Source organism: Taeniopygia guttata, chromosome 9 (assembly GCF_048771995.1).
Source record: "Taeniopygia guttata chromosome 9, bTaeGut7.mat, whole genome shotgun sequence".
In the NCBI taxonomy this organism is placed as follows: Eukaryota; Metazoa; Chordata; class Aves; order Passeriformes; family Estrildidae; genus Taeniopygia; species Taeniopygia guttata.
Window position 1 is genome coordinate 6543007 of NC_133034.1, and position 21186 is coordinate 6564192.

At 44.9% G+C, this 21186-nt stretch overlaps 2 protein-coding genes across 5 annotated transcripts in view; both read right to left on the reverse strand.

The window, feature by feature from the left end:
* The window catches only part of VPS8 (VPS8 subunit of CORVET complex), a 66691-nt gene extending 53238 nt beyond the window's left edge, over positions 1 to 13453 (reverse strand). The window contains exons 1-8 of one of the 2 annotated variants that reach the window (XM_030280403.4): positions 13253 to 13453; positions 12516 to 12584; positions 10969 to 11099; positions 9454 to 9547; positions 8888 to 8920; positions 7509 to 7563; positions 2241 to 2365; positions 735 to 821 (exon numbers count right to left, since the gene is read on the reverse strand). In XM_030280403.4, coding sequence (XP_030136263.4) covers positions 735 to 821; positions 2241 to 2365; positions 7509 to 7563; positions 8888 to 8920; positions 9454 to 9547; positions 10969 to 11099; positions 12516 to 12584; positions 13253 to 13360 — 702 coding nt within the window. In that variant the 5' untranslated portion in view covers positions 13361 to 13453. Of the gene's footprint in view, positions 1 to 734; positions 822 to 2240; positions 2366 to 7508; positions 7564 to 8887; positions 8921 to 9453; positions 9548 to 10968; positions 11100 to 12515; positions 12585 to 12678; positions 12811 to 13252 lie in introns of those variants that run through there. The other variant, XM_030280404.4, reaches the window with a different exon arrangement.
* Positions 13454 to 13511: 58 nt separating this feature from the next.
* NME9 (NME/NM23 family member 9) lies at positions 13512 to 19874 on the reverse strand. 3 transcript variants are annotated; one of them, XM_012575492.5, is made up of 8 exons: positions 19754 to 19874; positions 19535 to 19659; positions 17040 to 17097; positions 16370 to 16473; positions 15339 to 15410; positions 14798 to 14905; positions 14219 to 14294; positions 13512 to 13620 (listed from the first exon to the last, which is right to left on the reverse strand). In XM_012575492.5, exons 2-8 carry the CDS (start codon positions 19565 to 19567, stop codon positions 13616 to 13618), a joined length of 456 nt encoding a protein of 151 aa, XP_012430946.4. In that variant the 5' UTR covers positions 19568 to 19659; positions 19754 to 19874; the 3' UTR covers positions 13512 to 13615. The 3 variants fall into 3 exon arrangements, with proteins under 3 accessions (XP_012430946.4, XP_072789635.1, XP_030136273.3); XM_072933534.1 differs by lacking the exon at positions 19754 to 19874 and having other exon boundaries at positions 19535 to 19717; XM_030280413.4 differs by lacking the exons at positions 19535 to 19659; positions 19754 to 19874 and having other exon boundaries at positions 17040 to 17277.
* Between the last annotated feature and the right edge of the window lie 1312 nt (positions 19875 to 21186).

Below are 21186 nucleotides of genomic sequence, written 5' to 3' on the forward strand. Positions count from 1 at the left end.
CAGAACTGCATCACACCAAAACCTGAGCTGCCTCTAGAAGGGCTCTCAGCCTCAACCACATGGGTTGGGGCCAGAGCTGCTGGGTGGGCTGCAGTTACAGACAGACCCAAATCAGAAACATCCTGAACTTCTAAAGATATTGAGTAATTCAGGCAAAGGATCACAGTCTCCACTGGGGACACTTCTTGGGGTGTTTGCAATCCAGAATCTGTAAGCCCACAAACATTTGAGGCCATGTGAAACAAAGCCAGGCACAAACTCAGATATGATTTTCTGTGTATGACAACAACACTATGCTGAACAAGAAGACATAGATGCTTTCTCTTTAAACCCAAAACATTCCCAACAAGCTATTTGAAAAACTGCTTACAGAAGCTACTTTCTACAGTTCAGATTCTTTTAAGTTGAAACTTGACAAGTCATGTATTCAGGTCAAAACACTGCAAGTTTTAGAGAATTGTGTTCTAACAACTAATTCTTCAACATTTTGGCATTGGAGAGAGGAGTTATAACAGACAACAACTGTTTGTTACAGTACAACTCACAGACAAAACGATTATGTCAGTATACTCAGTTTCATTTTAAAACAGAACTTCTGCTCGTTTTTCTCATCTCTGGATACCACTGCCATAGGCAGCTGCTCTCATCTAAAATCTAAAAGTACTGCACAAGGAAAGTCACCACATCTGACTGAACAGAACTGGGATAAAAGCAATACATTTACTGTTTATTACCTTGATGTGCAAAATGGCTGTTCCTGGAGGGTGGGCATCTGTTATTGATCGCAGCAGCTTCCCACTGGCCAGATCCCACATGGTGATCTGCAAGCAGATTGTGCTCAGTACACATTCACTGGCAAGGGGTGCTCTCCCTCACCTCATGCATTACAGTACAGCAACAAATTCCTATACTGACACTACCATCCTGGCTTAGTAGGGGTTTCATATCAAAGAAAAGCGACCTGAAATATGTTCCTGTCTTGTTTCTCTAAGCACTTCACTTGTCTGCTTAGAGCTGACACCATGTGTTGTCTCAACTCTGAATCATGTCCTTTTGGCCAGCTCTCCCCACCTGCCCAATCTCCCTCATCTCACAGCTATCTGCCTGATAAGAACATTAAAGAGTGTAATATAACTTTGTTACCACCCAACAAGTCAAATGCATTTCTCTCTCTCAGAACCAGTGAACAGGTGAAAAATCTCTGCTAACACCCCTGAGCAAAACTCAAGCATCTTCATGGCTACCATGAACCTTGTTCCTCCTCTCCTGAGCTTGCTCAGCACGACAAGGCAGATACGAGAACAGACCTTGGCTTGTACTTAATATTAAATTCAAGCAAATTCTCAGCTAAGAAGCAGGAAGTCCCAAACTGCACACTGCATAACTGCCCAGAAGAGCTGAGATTACAATCTGAATAAAACTTTAAGGGAAGCAGTACTTTATGTGATCCCATAATTCATCCATGAATGCTTCTAGACCAAATGTTTCAGAGCTCTTGTTCCAAAACATTTTATCTGAGCATCATTTAAAACTGGCTGCTGTTCTGCATGGATTAAGTACAGCCTGCAGCAAGCTGTCATTTAGTCCAACTATAGTCACAGGGGTGTTTTTCATCTACTATGAAGGTGAAAGCAAAGGAAAATGAATGCAAAAAGAAAAAAAGTAGCCTTCTTTGTACTCCTCTAAATGTTACCAAGGTAATGTCTACCTATTTTGGTTTAGTCTTGTTACTTTTGCTCACAAATTGCTTTCTCTCCTTTGGTATAAAACTACAACAGACTCAATCCCTTTTCCCTTCAAAAGCTATGCTACTTATGACATACAAGTATGGTATTAGCAAAAATTAACTTTAGGGTTACATATGAGTTTCAAGAATTTCAAGTCATCACCACAGTAAAAAACAGCTTTAATTACCATGCATAGACCTCAGAGAGTGACCCAGAAAGACTAAACTGCTTGTCCCAGTGAGCCATTGCACATTTCAGTTTAACAGGAATTATGACACAATTAATTTAACCCTTTGTTATATTCTGCATTACTCACTTCCTCTACAGAAACCTGATTCAGCAGGAATTGGGTGCCCCAAAAGGCTCTGGGCACATCACGCTGTATGTGCTGTTTCTGAGCACTGAACCAGCTAACATGCAGCTACAGACCAAGGAGGCTTGGCTTGGAGCTGTTGGCACCTCCAGGTAACTCTCAGGACAGAGCACTGGAGCAGCTCATCCTTTGGGAATTACCTGTCCTTTTGCAAAGCCACAGAGCAGCCTGGAACAGTCATTGTTGATGCTGAGAGCAGAGATGGCCCCGTACTGGGCCCCAACTGCAGTGCTGCCCAGACACAGCCGGAGAGCCTGGTTTTGATCTGGAGCAGAACAACCAGTAAAAAAAATTAAAGGAAGAGCAATGGTTAAAATTAACATCATGAAATTATTTACACATACAATTCACCTGGGGTACATTAACAATTCACAGTCTTACAGTTAATTTCTCTTAAAAAGGAGTTCACAAGATGAGAGCTCATATTAGAACAAAAAGAGTGGGACACTATCTTGAAGAGAAATACTAAATAAACTTGCAGAGAAACAATAAAAAATTATTTTTAGAAGTACAAACCAGGGACAGGAAATATGGAAATGCAGAGGTATTACATACTGAAAGAGAAACTACTAGAAAAATCAAATCAGTATCTAACTTTCCTTTCACTGTTCTGCAACAGTGTTTAAGTTGTAGCAATGAAGATGACAAAATTAATTCCACCTTTTGAGCCTTGTATTTCTGCCTTTGAACATCAATTACAAAAACCCAACAGAGGCTTTTGTAAGTGAAATTATATTACATAATTTTATTCTTATTATGTAATTTTACTCCTTGGCTTTGTTGCTAAAGGCCAAAGGCTGAAAGGAAAAGGCACTTTTGTCTCCAAGCTGCACAGTTAAAACACTCAATAACTTCTGGTGCATTCAGCTCTTACTCTATAAAGGAACTCCCTCCCTGAGCCACAGGCTGCTGTAAAGGAGGTGCCATGGCTTGCAGAGCCTCCACAGGGACTGCACTGCTGCAGGGCCATGCCCTGTCCACTCCTGCACACCACAAACCATGGGCACCTCTGTCTGTGCCAAGTTCTTGGAGACTCTCACCGTGAGAGACTCACAAGCACTTTGCAAGATGCTGCTCTTCATGAGTTTGGCTGAGAATCCTCTGCCTGTCTTTGATGCACTGCTCTCAAAAGCTAAGAAAAATGTTCTGGAGCTGCTTTTTCCACCTGTCTCCACTTTTGTCCTGCTTTTGAGTGAGGGAGTGGGAAAAGATGCTCTGTGAGAACTACTGGAATGAAGACTACAGGGATATGAAATACATCAGAAGCACCACAATAACACTGCATGCTCAATTCACCTCAAGCAAGGAAGGGAAAGCATTGGCTCAAGGAAACAGAGCTGAGCACCAGAAACACCCTGGAAGACGTGCCTAAGGCATGGGACATGTTCCTCCAAGCTGCAGCACTGCTGGGAATGTTCTGGCTGTGAAATAAAGCATGGATGTATCCTACATTTCTTGCCCAATAGTGCATTTATCAGTCTGTTCAGGCAGTGAGAGTGGGAGTCACCTTTCAAATCCCACCTGTATGAAGATGCAGGAGTGGAGTTCAGAAATAAACACCAGTAACAACAACAGCTGAACACCTGGATTACTCTAAAGCACTGCTCAGGGTGAGGAGAAAACATTCTTGGCCATGCTGCTAGGACACACCTTGACATCACTGTGACAGGGGTGTTCACAGCATAGATCAGAACAGGTAAAGGAAAAAGAAGATGAATTATGAAAGATTTCCACAGAAGTTCAAAGCAAACAGCTACAGCTAGGAAACAGGTTTCACAGAAAGATATTCTTCAAATGCTGTCAAGAACCAAAGAAACAGCACCTGCTCCAGAGGCCTGGAAATGCAGTTCATTTACAAAAATACCACCTAACCATAAAAATCTGTTTGAAAATAAGGGAATATTGCAGCTCCTTATATTAAAGGTGAATGACTTCTTCATTCATGGAAGTACTTCCACTTCAGCCTAAACTTGTCACTGACTCAAACAATAACCTGCTTCTTCTCAGGCATGAAAAAGGAGAATCCTCCACAGGTTTCTTTGAAAAGGTTTTACATCTTTATATGTATCCCCACAGGAACTTTCAGAAACCATTTGCTGTTTCCCACACCTGCAATGTCAATTCAGAACAAACAAGGCCCCTGTTGTATCCCAAAATTAAGTGATTTGTATGACCAATCCAGTACTTGTTCTTTTTTCCCAACAGCCAAAAGATGACACACAATAAGAGCTAAGAGACAAGATTTTTTTTTTAAAAAAACTCAACTATAATATGGATGAAATTGCTTCCAAGGCAAAGCAAGATCAGAAAATCAATGAGCTTCTACTAATAAGCTGGCAAAGTAATAAAAAAAGACAAAAGCAAAAGGTTATAAAAGCTGATCTAATGATTTTCCAGACTTCTATTATCAGCTTGCAAGTAAGGCACATTAAGGATTAAACACAAAAAGCTTTTGCCAAATGCTTGAAACAAAGGTATCAATTGCCAAAAAATGTTTTCAATTTTTCAATTTGCATAAGGCAATTCTTCATCTGAAAATTTTCCAGCAGTAGCTGTGCTGCTCTCAGAATCTGAAGTCAAAATGAGATGGAGTTTAAATACAATTCTGGACATACAGAATAAAGACAAGTTTGTGGATGTGAAAGAAGTAGTTTTCCAAACCAAAGAAATAAGCATGGCACTGCAGAAGTTGATACTGCTTGGATGACCAGGTTTTCATCAAGATCTTCTCATTATGCCCTGACTTTCCCGACTTTGAAAGGCCTACTTGGTTTTCTGCAGAATTGCTGACACACTACTAATTTTATTAGGCACAGTGCCAGGAAATGCTGTGGGTGGATGGTGATCTCATGGAAAAGCCTCGTCCTTCCCCAAAACAACACCTTTACAAACAGCAATGCGCCTGCTGCCCTAGGACGTTACAAAAACCACATTTTCCTGCTCCTCTACTGTCCCTGCCTGGAGAATCTGGGAGTGTGCAGTGCACATGCACCCACTAAGCAATTCCCAGCAGCATCATCCACCGAGTGGTTCCTGCACTGTTGAGATCCCCTGAAATCCTGGCACAGACAACATGCAACCTGGGCAGCACAGGCCTGGTCATGCAGGGACATGCACACAGCAGTGGTACTGTACCTTTGCCTTTCAGTCCACACAGAAAGGGCCAAAAGAGGAGAGAAAAGCCAGAAATCAATGTAAGAGAAAGGAGTGAAGCAATGAACAGTACATATCTGACAATCTCTGAAGGCAGAGAAATTTCAGATTTTGCTGAATGTTTCCTTTGGTTAATGCTTCCCCTTCTGATTTATTCAAGAAATGATGCTGTGATGTCTAGTGTTCTAAAACCAGGCAGTTTAAAAAGTGAGCTTATACATTTGAACTTCAATGCATAGAAGACCAAAAAAATAGAAATTGGAGAGGAAATAAAACTGGAAGTTCATTGTAGCATCACTGGTAAAACTATTTTCACCCAGGTACCAGAGGAGAGTGTCTCCAGGCCTCCAGACATCCCCTCCTACCACCTCTTCTGCAACACTTCCAGGATGTCAGACTTGGCATCTAATCCAACATTAATCCAGAAGGGAAGTTTGCTTTTCAATATTACATGTGTAGCCTGAGAACTGCCCTGTGATAATGTTTCAGGAGTCAACAGACACATTCAAAAAAGCAGAATTAAAGTTTCCCAAGTCATCTATAATAAGGACAGAGTAGACAAGTCATGAGTACAGGTGGGTTTAGGAAAAGAGTCAAGTTAGCTGAAATAAAATATATGAAAGAAAAATTAAAGTTTAAGAATGGGTTAGTGACAACAATTCAGAGAAATACGTTCAGAAACCAAAAAAATGGACCTACAATTTTGCATGCAAAAAAGACATTATGTTCCTATTGTACAGTATAAACCCTGCACACACTTTACAAACCTTCATGGAGTAAATCTGACCCTAATTTACACATCTAGTAAAAAAAAAAAAAAAAAAAAAAAAAACCAAAAAAAAAGTAGAGATATTGACTGGTCTACAGAAATTTAGTCTTGGTTTAAATTTCAGAATAAACCCAAGCCAGATCTCCAACCCTCTCTTTGCACACAGCAAAGCCTTCTAGAGCCCTATCCTGCCAGGATTTCTCTCTTTTTAGATAGATCTGAGAGCACTGGGGTGAATGCCCAAGTTTTAGTTACAGAACTGAAGGAATTCAGCAGAGAATAAGTGTCCAGGAAGCATCCTGAAACAAAACTGGATACTGTACTTCCATTCCTCATCACTTTTAAATTACAGCACAGAATCATGGAGTAATTTCAGCTGTAAGGGAGCTCTGGATGGAGGTGTCTGGCCCAGTCCTGCTGCTCCAACCAACGTCAAAGAGACCAGCCAGCTCAGAGCCTTGATGAATTTTGAATATTCCCAAGCAAAGAGACACAACCTGTCTCAAATTTATCTAATGCTTGAACACCCTCAGGATGAAAATCTTCATCAGAGCTCCCCTCAGTGCAGGTCGAGTGCCCCTTACCCAGCATCTTGGACCTTTGGGTGGGATCTGAGGCTCTCTTCAGCTCACGTTCCCTTCAGGGAGCAGAATTGTTTGAATGCTGAATTAAACAAATGGCATCAAGTATTTTAAAGCCTAAATACTCAGGAAGGTGAGTCTCGCACTTTCAGTCTTTCCCATCTCTCTGGAGTACCCTGTCCCCTGTAACTTTTGGGCTCCAAGAATTTCAACCAGCATGAATAAATACACTGAAATGTTTAAACTGGATAAGAACTGGGCTGCATAGGTAAAGGGCACAAAACCTGAATGTGACTGGGAACAGTTCAAGAGCTGTTCTGTCCCAGCTGGTAAGCTGGGCAAACAGAGGCACAAACTCAGAAAACCTTGTAAGAGAGTTTGGTGATAAGAGGAAGAACAGAATGACAGAATGAAGGGACCCAGATGTGTCTGCCTGGTGCAAGGGAAGGGAAGGAGACACCCAGGGCACAAGTCTGCAGACAGACAGGGGTCAGAAGCCCCACTTCCCAGGGAACACATCTTAACTTCCATAAAGCTGACACCTATTTGGACACAGGGCAGAAGATTATTACTGATGATGGTTGCATACAGGTTGTGGTCTCTTACACAGGAAAACAGTATTTTCTATTCAAACATAGCAAAGGCTCTTTAGACAATTCCCACATGGTTAAATTTCTCAATATCAAAGTGTCAAACCCCAACAATGCACAAGAAACATGAATAAAGACGACAAACATTACTTCTGCTTCATTTCTTTACTGAAAGAGAAACACATTTAGCACAAACATCTTAGAAGAAACCCAGCCTGCAGTTATAAATCAGGCTGGCAGTTTTTAGCGTATGTTTGTATTTTTTTCAGATTATTAAAATGAAAAAAAATCCTCCAGATTTTATTTTTAACTTACCAAATATCAGTGCTAAGCCATGGGAAGTCCCCACTGCTATCAGATTTGATGCTGCCTGAAAGAGTCATACAGGAAGATTGAAAGCAGAAGAAACATCTTTCACAAATCCACCACTTATAAGCAAAGTTTTCCAAAAGACTGGAAAATTTCAAAGGTTATAACTTTTTCAATTTATAAGTGACAAGCACAATTCCTACATGAAGACAGATAGCTACTACACCTGAACAACCATCGCACAGAATATCTCAAGATCAGAGGGCTGCTTTTTCCTCTGCTGTTTGAAATTCAAATGCTCAGAGTGGTACCCACACCAAAATTTAATCTTTCTAAAGTCAGTCTCACTCTTTGGTGTAGTTGCTGAGTATAAATACTTCGGATTTTATCCTAAATCAGCTGCTTCTTCCACATCTGAACTCTTCTAAAACCCTGGCCAGTGCTGGCCCCCTGAAGAGCAGTCCACAGCAAGCCAGAGACTCCAATTTCTTTCCATGGGGAATTAAATCCCCAAAGATCCTACTGCACTTGCCAACCTGCACTCAATGATATAAAACTTACTAGAAATCACATAATGCTGTAGATGTATTCATCTTGTTCTACTTTTTATTTCTTAAAATGTCTAAGTCAGTTTAAAAAAATTAAAATGTCTGGATGTTTAAATACAGGTTTTTATTCTATGTACATATCGGTTACAGCATGTTTCCAACTTCACTGCACAGTCTTTTGCCTTAGAAGCGACTACTTTTTCCTCTTCTTTTTTAAACAAAAATGTATTTTCTTATGGGCTGCTGTTGCTACAGTTGAAGGTACTGAGCACACCTTTAGTTCCTTTGTAAAACATTAAACTCACTTCACAAGGGCAGAACAAATATTGACTGTATTTCACCTCATTAAAATGTTTTTCTTCTCATTCTCCTACATGCAGTTTCTGACATATTTAGACATGATTAGCATGCTTGACTTCAACAACTTTGATGCAAATTGCTAAGCAGGAGTATCCTTCAGACAGATTTTTAGTTAATACTTCAGACAGAGACAGATTTTGAACCCATCATTTGCAGCACTCCAGTTTAAGTTTCCATAAAAAACTGTCAAAGAAGAAACAATTAGGGAAATTCAGTGTGCTCAACAGATGGAAACACATCAGGTGCTCAGCTAAGACACTCTGGTGATGATATAAAAAAGGGAGGGTGTGGGGCTTGCTCAGCAGAGGGGCAGCTGGGCAATGAAGGAAGGCTGGACTCTGGCCCCAGGGAGCTTTCATACTGCTCCTCCCACTTGAAAATTCAAGGAAGATGCATTTATCAGCTGTCTTAATATTGCTTTAACAAACTGGCATGAAAACTAAATATACAATCCTTGAAAATTGTACGAGTACTTACAATTGCAGTGGGCAAGCCAGCATCCACTTTATCCTAGGGAAACAGGAGACCCCGTGAGTGAGAGACACAACTCATAGATCATGCATGTCTAATAATTAGAACAACTACAACACACAGAAAAATCACCACCAGCTGCATTTTAATGGCCCCAGCAGGGCAGACAGAGCTGAGGGAACCATTGGCTAGAAACGCCCAGAAAGAGAGGAAGCAGAATATCCTGTAATTCCATGTGAAAGTTACTGTGTTCTTCTCAAAGAGCCATGTGTCTGCTGGAGGCATAGAGCAAACCCAGTTCCAGCACCTTCAAGCACACTTTCATGTTATATGAACATTTCCCACCAAGTTTCGTGACATCTAACAACACAAATCAGTGCTAAAAGTGACCCACCACATCACTGCTGCAGCAAGTCAGCTAAGCCCTGCTTCATCGCTGCCTACGGACTACAGGCTAGTAGCTGATGCCCCTAACAGTAGGGCCAGACAGGAAATCTCACACACCCCCCCACACACAAATCAAAAGAGTTTCAAATTTTTCTTAGTGGAGTTGCCCAGAAGATGACACTTACTGCTGCAGATGCTACTTGGGCAGAAATTCCTTTCAGGAGGGAGAGCCGTATCACTGATCCATGGAGTGAGAGAGAATCTGGGAGTTTTTTCTTCCTAAGGAATTAAGAAACAAACCAAAAAGCATTAGAGCAGAATAAAAGCTTGGAACTGTGCCTAACCCACAGCCAAGCCAGCAGGTAAATTCTGCATACACCTGTAACTGATGCAATTTCCATTCTTCTTCTTGGGGCCACAGAATGAGGTAAGACATGAGATAATAAGCAAGCCTTCTCTGCCCTGCTGTGCCTGCACACAGTTTGGTTTTAACTCAGCTCCTAGAGTAAAAAAACTTATTTCCCCAAACAAATGGATGATTTGCATTTCGGTTTCAAGCACATATCTGCAAGCCTTAGAATTCACTAACACATGCTGAAAGCAACATTTCAGCTCTTTCAGTGAGTGAGGAAGTTTAAGCCTGTAAAGGTGAGTATCTGCAGAAAATGCACGACTGGAAAAGGCTCATTAGCAGAACCTGTAGGAAAACTGGGTGTATGGCAGAGAACAGCCTTCAATTAATACACAGCTCACCTGATATGAAAGCTTAAGTGCTTCTGTTTATGGAGAATATGTCTTTTAAAACTAACTAGTGCAGGATCAGTTATTTCAAAACAGCTCTGGTAAACTCTGAAAGGCAGGACAGGGCAATCCCCCAGCAAAACTGCAATTTTGTTGCCAAGCTCACATCACCAGAGAGCCAAATTCCCAAAACTACCAGGGAAACATTGGGTTCTTCTCTCTCCAGAGGCGCACAAGCAAGCAGCTCCCACAGAGATTCATCAAATATTTTGTTAGGAGCTGGAATTATGACTAAAGATCCATAACTGTGGCAACCAGCCTCACCCAAAGGTGACAGAACACCTCCAGGTTTTTCTGCATATTCTGTACTGGAAAAAGTTTAAGCAATTCCAGGTAGCATTTCTCTCAGTACAAATAATCTTATTTGAAGAAAGAAGGGATGGAGAGTCTGTCCTATGTCAACATAAACCATCAGACTTCAGAGTGTTTATATCCTGTGCAAATGCTCATGGCACACAAGGCAGCCATGGGAGTGGCTCAGGTCATCATTTGAGTAATTAAGGACATATGTCAGCAGTAGTAGAGTTAATTATCATGTATTAGATGTCAATATTAGCAGTCCACTCACAGACGTGACAGCGGTTGCCTTTTAAAAATAACCACCAGCTACTTGCAGACTAGGTCAGATACCCCTTTGAAACATTTTCTTTAGAGTCACCATGATTCAGTGCTCCAAAGATTCCATTAAAATTTGGAGAAATTTAACTAATCCATCTCCCATAAAATGCCATTACTGCTCAAACAGGCCAGCCCCCAGTGCAACTACAAATCCCATCTTTGCCTACATGATCCTGGAGGAATAACAGTGTTTTATGAAAAAAGGAGGATTTGTTTCTAATGGATGTAAGCAGAAGCCGTTCACAAATGGTTTAACCTCCCAGGGTATGAGGCTGCAGTACCTTTTCAGGTGTGTCCTGTCCCCACTGTCAGAGCTGGCCACAGAAGAGGTGTCATAGGAGTGTGTATCCGTGTTATCAATGTTCAAGAGAAAGGGATCCTCCAAAATGAAAGACTCTTCTTCATCATCAGTCTGGAGGGCAAGAATCACCACAGCTTACTAAATGTTCAAAATGCACAACAACATAACTGAAATATTAGTAAAGCAGCATCAATTCAGCAGGGAAATGGAGAAGTGCACAAGAAAGCCTCAGACTTAAAACCCAGAAATATTTATTACTTTACTGGGCTGATTCTATGGAAGGTTTCCAGAATTCACAAAAATCACAGAAGTGGTCTGGAGAACAAGTCAGCTAACCTTTCTTCCCCAGATATTATGTACTCCATCAAAACTTTAACTGCCCTTTAACAGAGCTGTTCCCAAGTTTCCAAATTGCCAAGAGAAGGCCTAGAATTATCATCATCTTCTCCAGCATTTCACCAAGTGGCACCAAGAGCCCAGAAATTTCTCCAGCTGACACGAAAGCTGATTGTGCTCTTTTCTCAGCTCTTCTGTTTGCTATCCCTCTCTCCTTTCAGTCTTAGCCTGGAATTTTTTATTACAGTTTTTCAAAAAGCCATTGTCCCTGGTGTGTTCTAAAACCAGTGCAGCTCCTGTTGGTCTCTCAGCACAAAGCCAGAGGGAGCAAACACAATCCCGCAGCTGATGCCAAACAAGCAGGGAGCAGAGCAGCTGCCCCTCACTTCACTTTCACCTGGCAGCCCTGTGCTCATTAAGCATCTCTTTCTGAACTGCAGCTGTTTGTCTTTTTGGCTCAGACAGATTGTTCTCTGCTAAAATCCTTTTCAGAAATGTTTGGCCCATCCTAAATTTACTGAGATGCTACGATAAGACTTTGTCTGCACTGAACCGTATTTTCTTCATAAATACCTCTCAATTTTAAGACTACTCCTCTGATGTGGATGTCACTGCATGTCCTGACAGTTTGAGATAACCCAAATTTACTGAACTTCCACTACTCAAGGCACCAGCAGAAACAAGACATAGCTACCCTAGTACTCCTCTTGTTTTTAGACTGTCTATTTGAGACACCTTACATATGAAAGGAACAACACAAATGAAGCTGTGAAGAATCTAGTTCTCATCTCCTCTCACAGTTTCAGAACCTCTCTGAATACTCTGCAATTACTTTTAGCTAAAAACAGCTGTTTTGTGACCCTGACCTTTAATAGGCTGCCTAGACTTCAGGTGACTCTCCAGATCTACAGATGAATATGCTTGGACATGATGAAAACCATTTATGCTGCAGCTGTGGATATTTTTATTAAAAAAAAAAAAAAAAAGAAAAACACAAAAAACCCAAAACCAACAAAAAATCCATATCACTCACTATAGAGCAATTACTCCACTGAGTATGCACCTGCTACCTATCAGTATCAGGAAACCATGAAGCTCTACAATTTTGTTTTCCAGGAAAATCACAGTAAGAGTAGAGGAAAAGGAGCATGTGCTGCCTCACCTGACTCCCCTGTCAGATGGTTCACTCACCTCATTTAGGATGCTCTCCAGCGTTGGAGGGGTATCAACTTGAGGAATGTCGAATTCTTTGTCGTCAATCTGTACATCAGAAACCACAGCCTGAGTTTAGGTTGCCTACTCTGCCTTCCCAACCGTAATTACAGCCACATAAAAAGCACCCATGCACACACACCTCTGCCCAGAAAGGCAGGCAAGAGCTCCGAGGGCAGGCTCACACACAGTTTCACCCGGCTGAGTGAGGATATTTCCTTCTTCGAGGCTGTGTGAGACTTATTTCCACAGTCATCGAATACTTACGCTGTTCTGGGAATAAACACGCTATTGCACTATAAAGGGTCTTGCCGCGAGAGTGAAATTAAATTACTGACTCTGTACCTGCTACATAAGGCACCCGCCACACAGAACTTTGGGGGTTGTTGATTTTTTTTCCTATATACGGTGAAGCACGAGAAATTTATGTAAATGACAGCGACGGCGACCCGTGTCACGATATAGGGACTGGCCCAGACCAGCCCGGGACGCCCCCGCCGACCCTCCCGCCCGGGCGCTGAGAGCCCCGGCCCTGCCTCCGTCCCTCCCTGGCAGGGGCGCGGAGGGAGCCGCCGCCCGCCCCTCACGGCCGCTGCCTGAGGGCTCCGGCCGTCCCTCGGCGCGTCCCAGGGACCCCCGGCCCTGCGGAGCGCCCGGGCAGGCACCGCCCCCGCGGCCCGGCCGTGCCACCTCCGGCACGGAGGTTCGGGACGCACCAGCTCGCTGCGACAGTCCAGCTCACGGTCGAGCTCCGCCACGCTCAGCCGGTGCGCGGGCGGCTCCGGGCACGGCTCGGCCTCCGCTGGCTCGGGGGCCGCGGCCATGGCTGGGCCGGCTCCGCCGGGACTCGAACCCGCGACTTGAGCCTCCTCCCCACGCAGCCGCAGCGCGGCGGGGCCGCCCCCGCGCCCGCCTTAAAGGGGCCGCGCGCAGCCGGGACACCGAGGGACACCAAGGACACGGAGCCGGTGCTGCTGCTGCTGCTACACGAAAATCTCGTGTTTATTGAAAAAGGTCGCATCTGCTCCACGGCTGCGGTTGTCATCCCGCAGGGTGCGGTTGTCATCCCGGTGGGTGCGTCAGCCTCCGAGGGAAGAAAATGAACGAAATTAACAATAGGCACAGAAAGGAGAAGCAGAGACCAACATCCCTCACACTCCCCTTCGCCCCTTCTTCCCATGGTGCTTCAGTTAAAGCCAGTAGGGTTTTGCTTCCATTCCCACGTTCTGGAGCCTAAGATTTGGTGTGCACAGGATGCAGCATTGTCACAGCAAAGCCAAGGGAAAATGTCCCTTTTAGGAGAAGATGCAAAAGCCTTTGGGAATTTGTGGCTAATTTTAGACAAGGCAGGAGATGGTGTAAGCAGATTTGGAACCCAAGCATTTGTGTTTTCTTTTAAAAACCACCTGGAAACAGAAAGCCATGTGCAGTCTCCAAGAGCCGTTGCCAGCCAGAAGGCAAGGGGGGAGGGCAGGGCAAATGTAAGATAAAACACATTGGAAAGATAAATACCCTCAGTTTCACAATGCCAGACACCCAAATTATGGGCGTGTTTCAAGGTGACTCTCCCCATCACCTTGTGTCAGGTGGAGGAATGCAGGTGAATCCCTACTGAAGGCTCCAGCTTTTAAAGGTTCCAACTCAAGGGCCATAGAACATCCTACACCTGAGCCTTGCCTTACCTGTTAGTCCTTGCTGTTGTTCCTCCTGAAGGGGGGCTGTGCTTCCCTGGTCTCTGGAGAAGGCTCTGTCTGGCACCTAGCAGCAAGAGCACATGGATGAGGCAGGAATATCCCACACCTCCCCTCCAGGTGAGCCCGTGCCAGGCAGGGCCCCACATCCCAGCTCCCCCCGAGCAGGAACAGCTCCTGCTGTCCTGGGCCAGGTCAGCTCAGCAGGGACAGCAGAGGATCTGCCTGTCCAGGGTCGCCTGCTGAGCTCTCAGGCAGTGCACAGTAAGAGCTGGGGGGAAAGCATTCCCAAGAATAGGCCAGCAACATCAGCAGAGAGCTGCAGGCTTTAGAGATGCCTTCAGAGCAGCAGGTAACATAAGTAAGACAGTTTTGCTCCTGAGAAATGTCATTATTTTAGACCACACACACAAAGCCACTGCCTGTGGTAGTGGCTTAGGAGGTTGGCTGGGCAGAGAAGGAGACTTTTGCAAGAAAAGCTCTACTTTAGAGCTATGCTGGCCCTGGGGAGCTGAAGCTCTCCTCTTGCATGCACATCTACAGGTGTTTGAAGCTTTAGTGACCCATTACCACCATGGGCTCTCCTCCACGCTTCCTTTCCCCTGCCAGCTGTTTCAGGATGGTCTTCTGCAGCAATGGTGCATCTGCTCCTCTTACAACAGCCACTAATTCTCCTCCCTGGAAGGTGTGGAAAGCAAATCAGTCAGCTAGCGCTCAGGTTGTGTTCTCTGGGCTCTGGAATTCCCCACAGCAGCACATCACCCACATCATAAGTACACTCCTCCCCTCAGAGCTGCTCTGCTCCACAGCAAGAGGGAAACCTTGGAAGAACCTGCTCTGTGTCTCCTCATCAGACTCAGGATGAAGCAAGGCAGCTTGTGAGAGGAGTGAGGTCCTGCAGAAGCAGCAGGCTGAACCTAAAGGCTCCACAGGGCAGCACACTGGCTGTATATTCTTATCTGCACAGCATTTGATTACCAGCAGATACAGAGAAAATAAAATTGTCCCATAACATGTGCAAGAAATAAAACATCCTCCCCAAAGGACTGTTGTTCCCACCAGCAGGTCATATTTATTGCTATGCAACCACTGGGAAAGTATTTTCACTCACTGTATAAAAAAGAAAGACGGGCTCACATTGTCCTCTGTATTTTTCCAGAGCATCAATGGAATCAACTTCAGCCTAAAAGGAATGTAAAATAAAATAGGTGTTTCTAGAAAAGCATTTCTGCTCCAGAGGGATGCACACACAAGTGCCTGGACTCAGACACCCTCAGCTAGCTGGTACTCATGCCCCACACATAGGAAACCACCTCTGGGTCCCAGACTTAGGGGACAAAATAACACTGGTCAGAGCCAAGGGCACAGCCAGCTCACAGCTCAGTTCCAGAGCCTGAGAGCAGGCAGCTGTCTCCTGCAGGAGCTGGAGCAGCACTCCTGTGGGACAGGGATAACTACTTGCCTGGGTGAGTGCCAGAGAAAAAGCCTGAAAAGTGAATTCAGGGCTCCTGCCCATGAGGCTGAGAAGTGCCAGGAAGAGCTGCAGTGGCAGCAGAAAAGGCACCAGAACACAAAGTCACCACAGGGCTGCTCTCAGTGCTACGGGGGGTTGTGTCAGTTTTGAGCTTTTCCAAGAATCAGCTCTGCACAGCACTCTGGGAACTTGTCCCAGTGTCCTACACTCCCACCTGAATACTTTTCTATTTACTTGGACCTTTCCCTGCTGCAACTTATCCCATTATCTCATTGTCCTGTTGATGTGTTTCCCTGACAGCCATCAGTCTTTGCCTTCTCCATCCTCCCCCCACTGGACATCTGTCCCTTTTCCTCTCCAGGGTGACCAAATCCAGCTCCTTCAGTCTCTCCCTGTACATCAGAGGCAATGTGTTAATAACTCTACTGTTTCTTGCTTAATTAGAAATCTAGAAAGCATAGAGCAGTTGAAGCCTGAAAATCCTTAATTATATGAATTCATATAGATATATCCAAGCCCCTGTATGTGGCAGGTTCAGTCCCAGCAGCTGCAACTCCTGCACTACTGTGGTTTGGGCTAAAGATTGGAAAGATAAGTGACTTCAGCCCATAAACCTCAGCTGATTTCAGAGGACTGGGTATTTTAAGCAGTACCAAGTGAGATCTTACCACAGCAAAATGCAGGAGATTACTGCCAACTTCATTCTTGATTTTTTGGAACAGATTCACTACTGGTTTGCACGGGCCACACCAGGCTTGAAACACATCAACAACTGCAAGCAGGAAAATGGGTCAGAACGAGGCACAAATGGGTCAGTTTAGACACAGACCAATAGACCATGTGCTACAAGGGCTGGATTCAGCTCTGAACTGGAAGCCCTTGCAAGGTTTGAAATGCTGCATCAGAGGACAGAATTACATTACAAAATAGCAAGCTAAGAATGATGTGGAGGAGTCGTAAATAGAAACATGGACATGGCTGTGACCTTGGAGATAGCAAATTTCCCAGGGAAACCTCCTGCACAGAGGCAGAGCATATGAGGTTTTCCCAAGAACTTTGGGAGCCAGGACTGCTCCTTGTGGCGAGGACAGTCCTGTTCCAAACAGTGGAGACTGAATAGACCAGCACTGCTTGGATTGCATGAGGACTGTCCCACATAAATGAACAGGACCACAACCTCCTGCTGGTCTCAACTTGGTTGGAATATTTTTTTCTTCCATTCCAGGTAAGGGGAATGGAGAGACTGACTAAATATCCTTAACACTGGTAATTCCTAACAGTCCTGATGTCCTTTTAACACAGAACAAGAACAATTCAGTGTGCTGACCAAACCCTTACCAATGAGTCCTTTGAGACAAAGCACTTCTTCCCAAAGCTCCTGGCTAGTAATGTTAATCTGTGTGGAAAATTGAAAAACACAGTAAAAGCCACAGTAATTCATCAGGTACTACCCAGTTGCTGCAAACATATTGACAAATTACTCCAGAGGGACAAACCTGCCTGAAGAGGCATTACCTGGGCACTCAGGAAATTCCTCTGACCGTGGTTCTCTCACCTCTGACCAGCTGATCAGGATGTCTCACAAGATCCAAGGAAAGGCAGAGGGAAAGGGCAGCAGCATCCAGCCAAGGGCAAGTCCTTCCCTGCTTAGTGGCACTACTGCAACAGTGGATGCCTGGGGATCCCAGACTCAGTTTGCAGAGGGCTGTTCTGGGGGTTGGCTGGGGCCCCCAAACTGGGATCACAGACCCACAGCCCCTTGTCAGGATCTCCATCTGCCTGCCCAGGGTTCCAGTTGAACCACACCTCATCCAATCCCAGTCCTCACAGGGTTTATGAACCACCTGATTCTCCAGCAGCAGTTTCTCACCTTGCCGCCACAAAAATTCTACTATTTGAGATGTTTCAGCCTTGATAAACCAAACTAGTAAATACACAGTTTCCATGATGTGTGGGCACTGGAGGGTGGTCTGAACCCAGCATGTTCTTACATGAATCCCCAGCTGTTACCTAAAGACTTCCAAAGTACAGTAAGCAGAGAACAGAAAGTTCTAGGCTGGGAGGGGCCTGTGGACTCCTTCATTTAATCTCCTGCACAAAACTCAGCATTAGATCAGCTTGCTCAGGGATTGACCCTGTCAAGGATGCCCTAGACCATTCCACACACAGCACCACCCACTCTATTATCCCACACTCCCGATACTGTTACTAGAAAGGATATAATCCTTCACATTTTCCCCATCTTACAGGACTTGCCCTTCAGGATGTACTTAGAAAAACACAGCAAGTTAAAATAAAAAAGACTTCTGGAGAAATGCAAGATCTGGTTTTGTTCATCCTGAACAACAAATATTCCTGACTCCTTCCTCAGTGGGTATATCAACCCCAACTACATTTAGACTGCAGTGGAAGACAGTAAGTTTCATCAAGGCCAGCTGTTTCACAATAATTAACACCAATGGGCATTAAAGAGCTGCTAAAATCTTACAGCCAAGAATTCCAAGAGTGGGAACTCCCGTGCAAATGAAATGCTCTCTCACAGCTGTTCAGAGCTGTGTCACTGGGGGTCACACTGGGCAGTTTCTCCAGGGCCCTGTCCCGCTCAGGGAACAGGGAGCTGTTCAGACACCTCTGTTTATTTGCCTACTCAGCACATGACCCAAGCTTAGTTTTCTCAGAGAACACCTGCAGAACTACAATATTTAATTATTCCTAATGCTGGGACCACCCTCTGAGTGTTTCACAAGAATACTAACAAATCTAAATTATTTATAACAGTATTTTGTAGTAATTAATTTGGCCGCAAGTTCAAATACTGGGCTCAAGTACTGCGGGCACTCTTCAAGGTGCTTTGCTAATTTGGATGTCCTGAGGCTGCTTGGACTTGGCTTTTCTCTAACAAAAGGAGATCACTCCCAGGACATCCCCTCATGTCTTACACAGGTTCAGCTTTCATCTGCAGATGTAAAAAATCCCAGATGTGATGTAGACCCAGATTTCCCTTCACTGCCAAAGGGGCATGGTCTAGTTGATGTAAAGCTCCCCATCCCACAGGAATACACCTGGACAAGTAGCAACAGAAACTATTCCTACCTTCATTAAAATGCCCCTCTTTCCTTGTTACACATGTTCACATTTCCCAGTTTAAACAGTGAATAAACAAGGTCAAAGAGCCCATAATACTTTTCATTATTTCTCTCTTGTGAAGACTGAACTGCTCTCAAAATTTCAATCAGATCTGCAGAACCCATTTCTGGTTTTCAATGTTTTTGCATTGCAAACTGCTCTTAGAACCCCCTTCTCATGCAGTAGTTACAAAGCATCACTAGGTCACCTGTGCAGTATAAACAGGAAAAAAATTCCTCTACACATCACTGTGAAATAGATTTTTCAGTCTTTCTTGTACCTTCTGGCTTTTTTATCTTTACAGCAATCTTTCTGACTATGTGACCTGGTAAGAAACATCCAGTAACTCTTGCCATCCAGGATATGTGCTAACCCCATACAAACTCCTACATGTCCTCTGAGCTATTTCCTCATAAAACAGAGGCATTTTGGTCTCTGACAGAAGCCAAACCTGTGCTAGGCCCCAGTGGCCCCAAACACAACCTGCAGCCCTGCAGGAGCTGCCTCCACACCCCACAGCCCTGGTTGGGGACACGCGTGACCTGCCAGGTCCTCCCACGCTTCCCACCTGCCTCCAGGGATGCCTCTTCCCCATGAGGACCTCGCAGTGGGGTTTCGCCAGCAGAATCTGAGACACCCCAAGACTGAACTCCATCCTTTGCACTTAAGAGTTTATAAGGTCTGGTAAAGGCCTGGCTACTACCGACCTGTAGCACTACCTCCTTTTTCTTTGCAGCCATCCTTCTGCAGGAACAGGGTCCTTTGAGCAGCTGTCCCAAGCACAAAGAGCTACAGATGGCTTCTAGTCACCTGGATCCAAGTGCTGGCCAACCTGCACCACAGAGAGAGCTTTTTACCTGTGTCTGCTGCTCCAGCCCGGACACAGCACCCACAGCAGTGGTACAGTGCTCCAAACATGGACACACCTTTGCTCACACCTCCCCCAAGAGCCGAGGTGCTGCTGCAGGGCCTGAACTGCAGCTCCCTTCTCGGGCCTTGTACAGCAGCTGGCAGGACCCCAAGGCTGCCATGGCAGCGCTGGCATGGCCAGGGCAGCGTCAGCCCAGCCCAGCCCGCCCCACTCCCTCCCCCAGTGCCGGCTGCAGCTCCATCTCCCCTGGGACTCGTGGAGCAGCAGCTGCAGGTGGAGCCTTTCTGCCTCCTGTGCCTGCCCCAGCTGCCTGGCACCTCCCAGCCCAACACTCACCCTCCACTCCAGTCTTCCCACCTCTCTCCTAAACTGGGGGCTCAAAGCAAGGCGTGGGATCCAGGCGTGACCTCGCAGCACTGAGCAAGGGTGTCCCCGTCCAAACAAGATTGATTTGTGGTTTTCTTTTCCTCTCTGCAGTGAGAGCAGTGCCGGTGCCCAGCACTCCTGGTGATGCCGTTAAGGCTGGGCTGCTGCTCTTACCCCATCCCTTCCCACACCTGGGCACACTGGGCTGCAGGGCCACACCTTGGAGCTGCTTCTTGTCACACAGGATACAATGCCTGCTGGCCTGGTCCTCCAGCTGCTCACTGTCCTCCTGGCTGAGGATTCAGGTTTTGGTTCATCAACGCCCTCAGAATGTCTCTTTTTGTGGCAATCAGCCTGAAGAAAAGCCATGATGATTCTGACCACCATTTGCTAACTGATGGCTCTTGTGCTCACATTTCAGGATTACCAAAGAAAGCACTTCTAAAGTATTTTCTACTCTTTAAGAAACTAATCTCAGGCTTAGTTATTCCTCTTCCTGCTGTATCACTGCTTCAGCAGTTTTGTGGAGGCAGAGCATCCATGGCAATGGGTAAAGTCTGTACAAATAAATATTAACAAGTATGAGATGTTAGCCTTCAGAATATCCTGGCAGAAGCTGCCTTACGCAGGTTACTTGGCTTCTTTCAATGCCACAATGCAAATCTGTGACTGGAACAATAGCCACATGATGCTTTATTTGATTTTCTGTGTGGGAAAGACAGTCCAAATGTGGAATTAAAGTGGTGGGGAGAGCAAAGGGTACCATTGTCTGACAGCTGGTGTCCCAAATGTCCTGCTCAACTTCACTTGGTAGCAACATGTAACCTCTGAAAGGAGGACTCCCATCACTAGACCCATGTATAAAGTGAGGACATACTTATCAAAATCTGTCAGGATAGCTTTTCAGCAGAGAAATAACCCAAGAACAGCAGAAATCCTGATGATTCATTTGCTTCGGTTCTGTAAGCAATCCTGGAATTCACAGGCTGCTGCTACCTCATTAAATTGGGAAAGCTCTGGGTGACCAGGAAAGTCTGTCCCACTGTGAATCTCAGGCTGTAGAGAAGCTGACATAGAAAGCTCATATTTCTTCAGGAAGCTGAGAAAAATCTAGATGTTCTG

Excerpts from the sequence above, each read along its gene's own strand:
- NME9 (XM_030280413.4), bottom strand. The coding sequence starts at position 17,142 with ATGAATTACTGTGGCTTTTACTGTGTTTTTCAATTTTCCACACAGATT. Across the intron at positions 15,411-16,369 it reads ATCTCCTGCATTTTGCTGTG|GCTGAAGTTGATTCCATTGA; the intron begins GTAAGATCTCAC and ends CATTCCTTTTAG. Across the intron at positions 14,906-15,338 it reads CCGTCTTTCTTTTTTATACA|GGAGGAGAATTAGTGGCTGT; the intron begins GTGAGTGAAAAT and ends CACACCTTCCAG.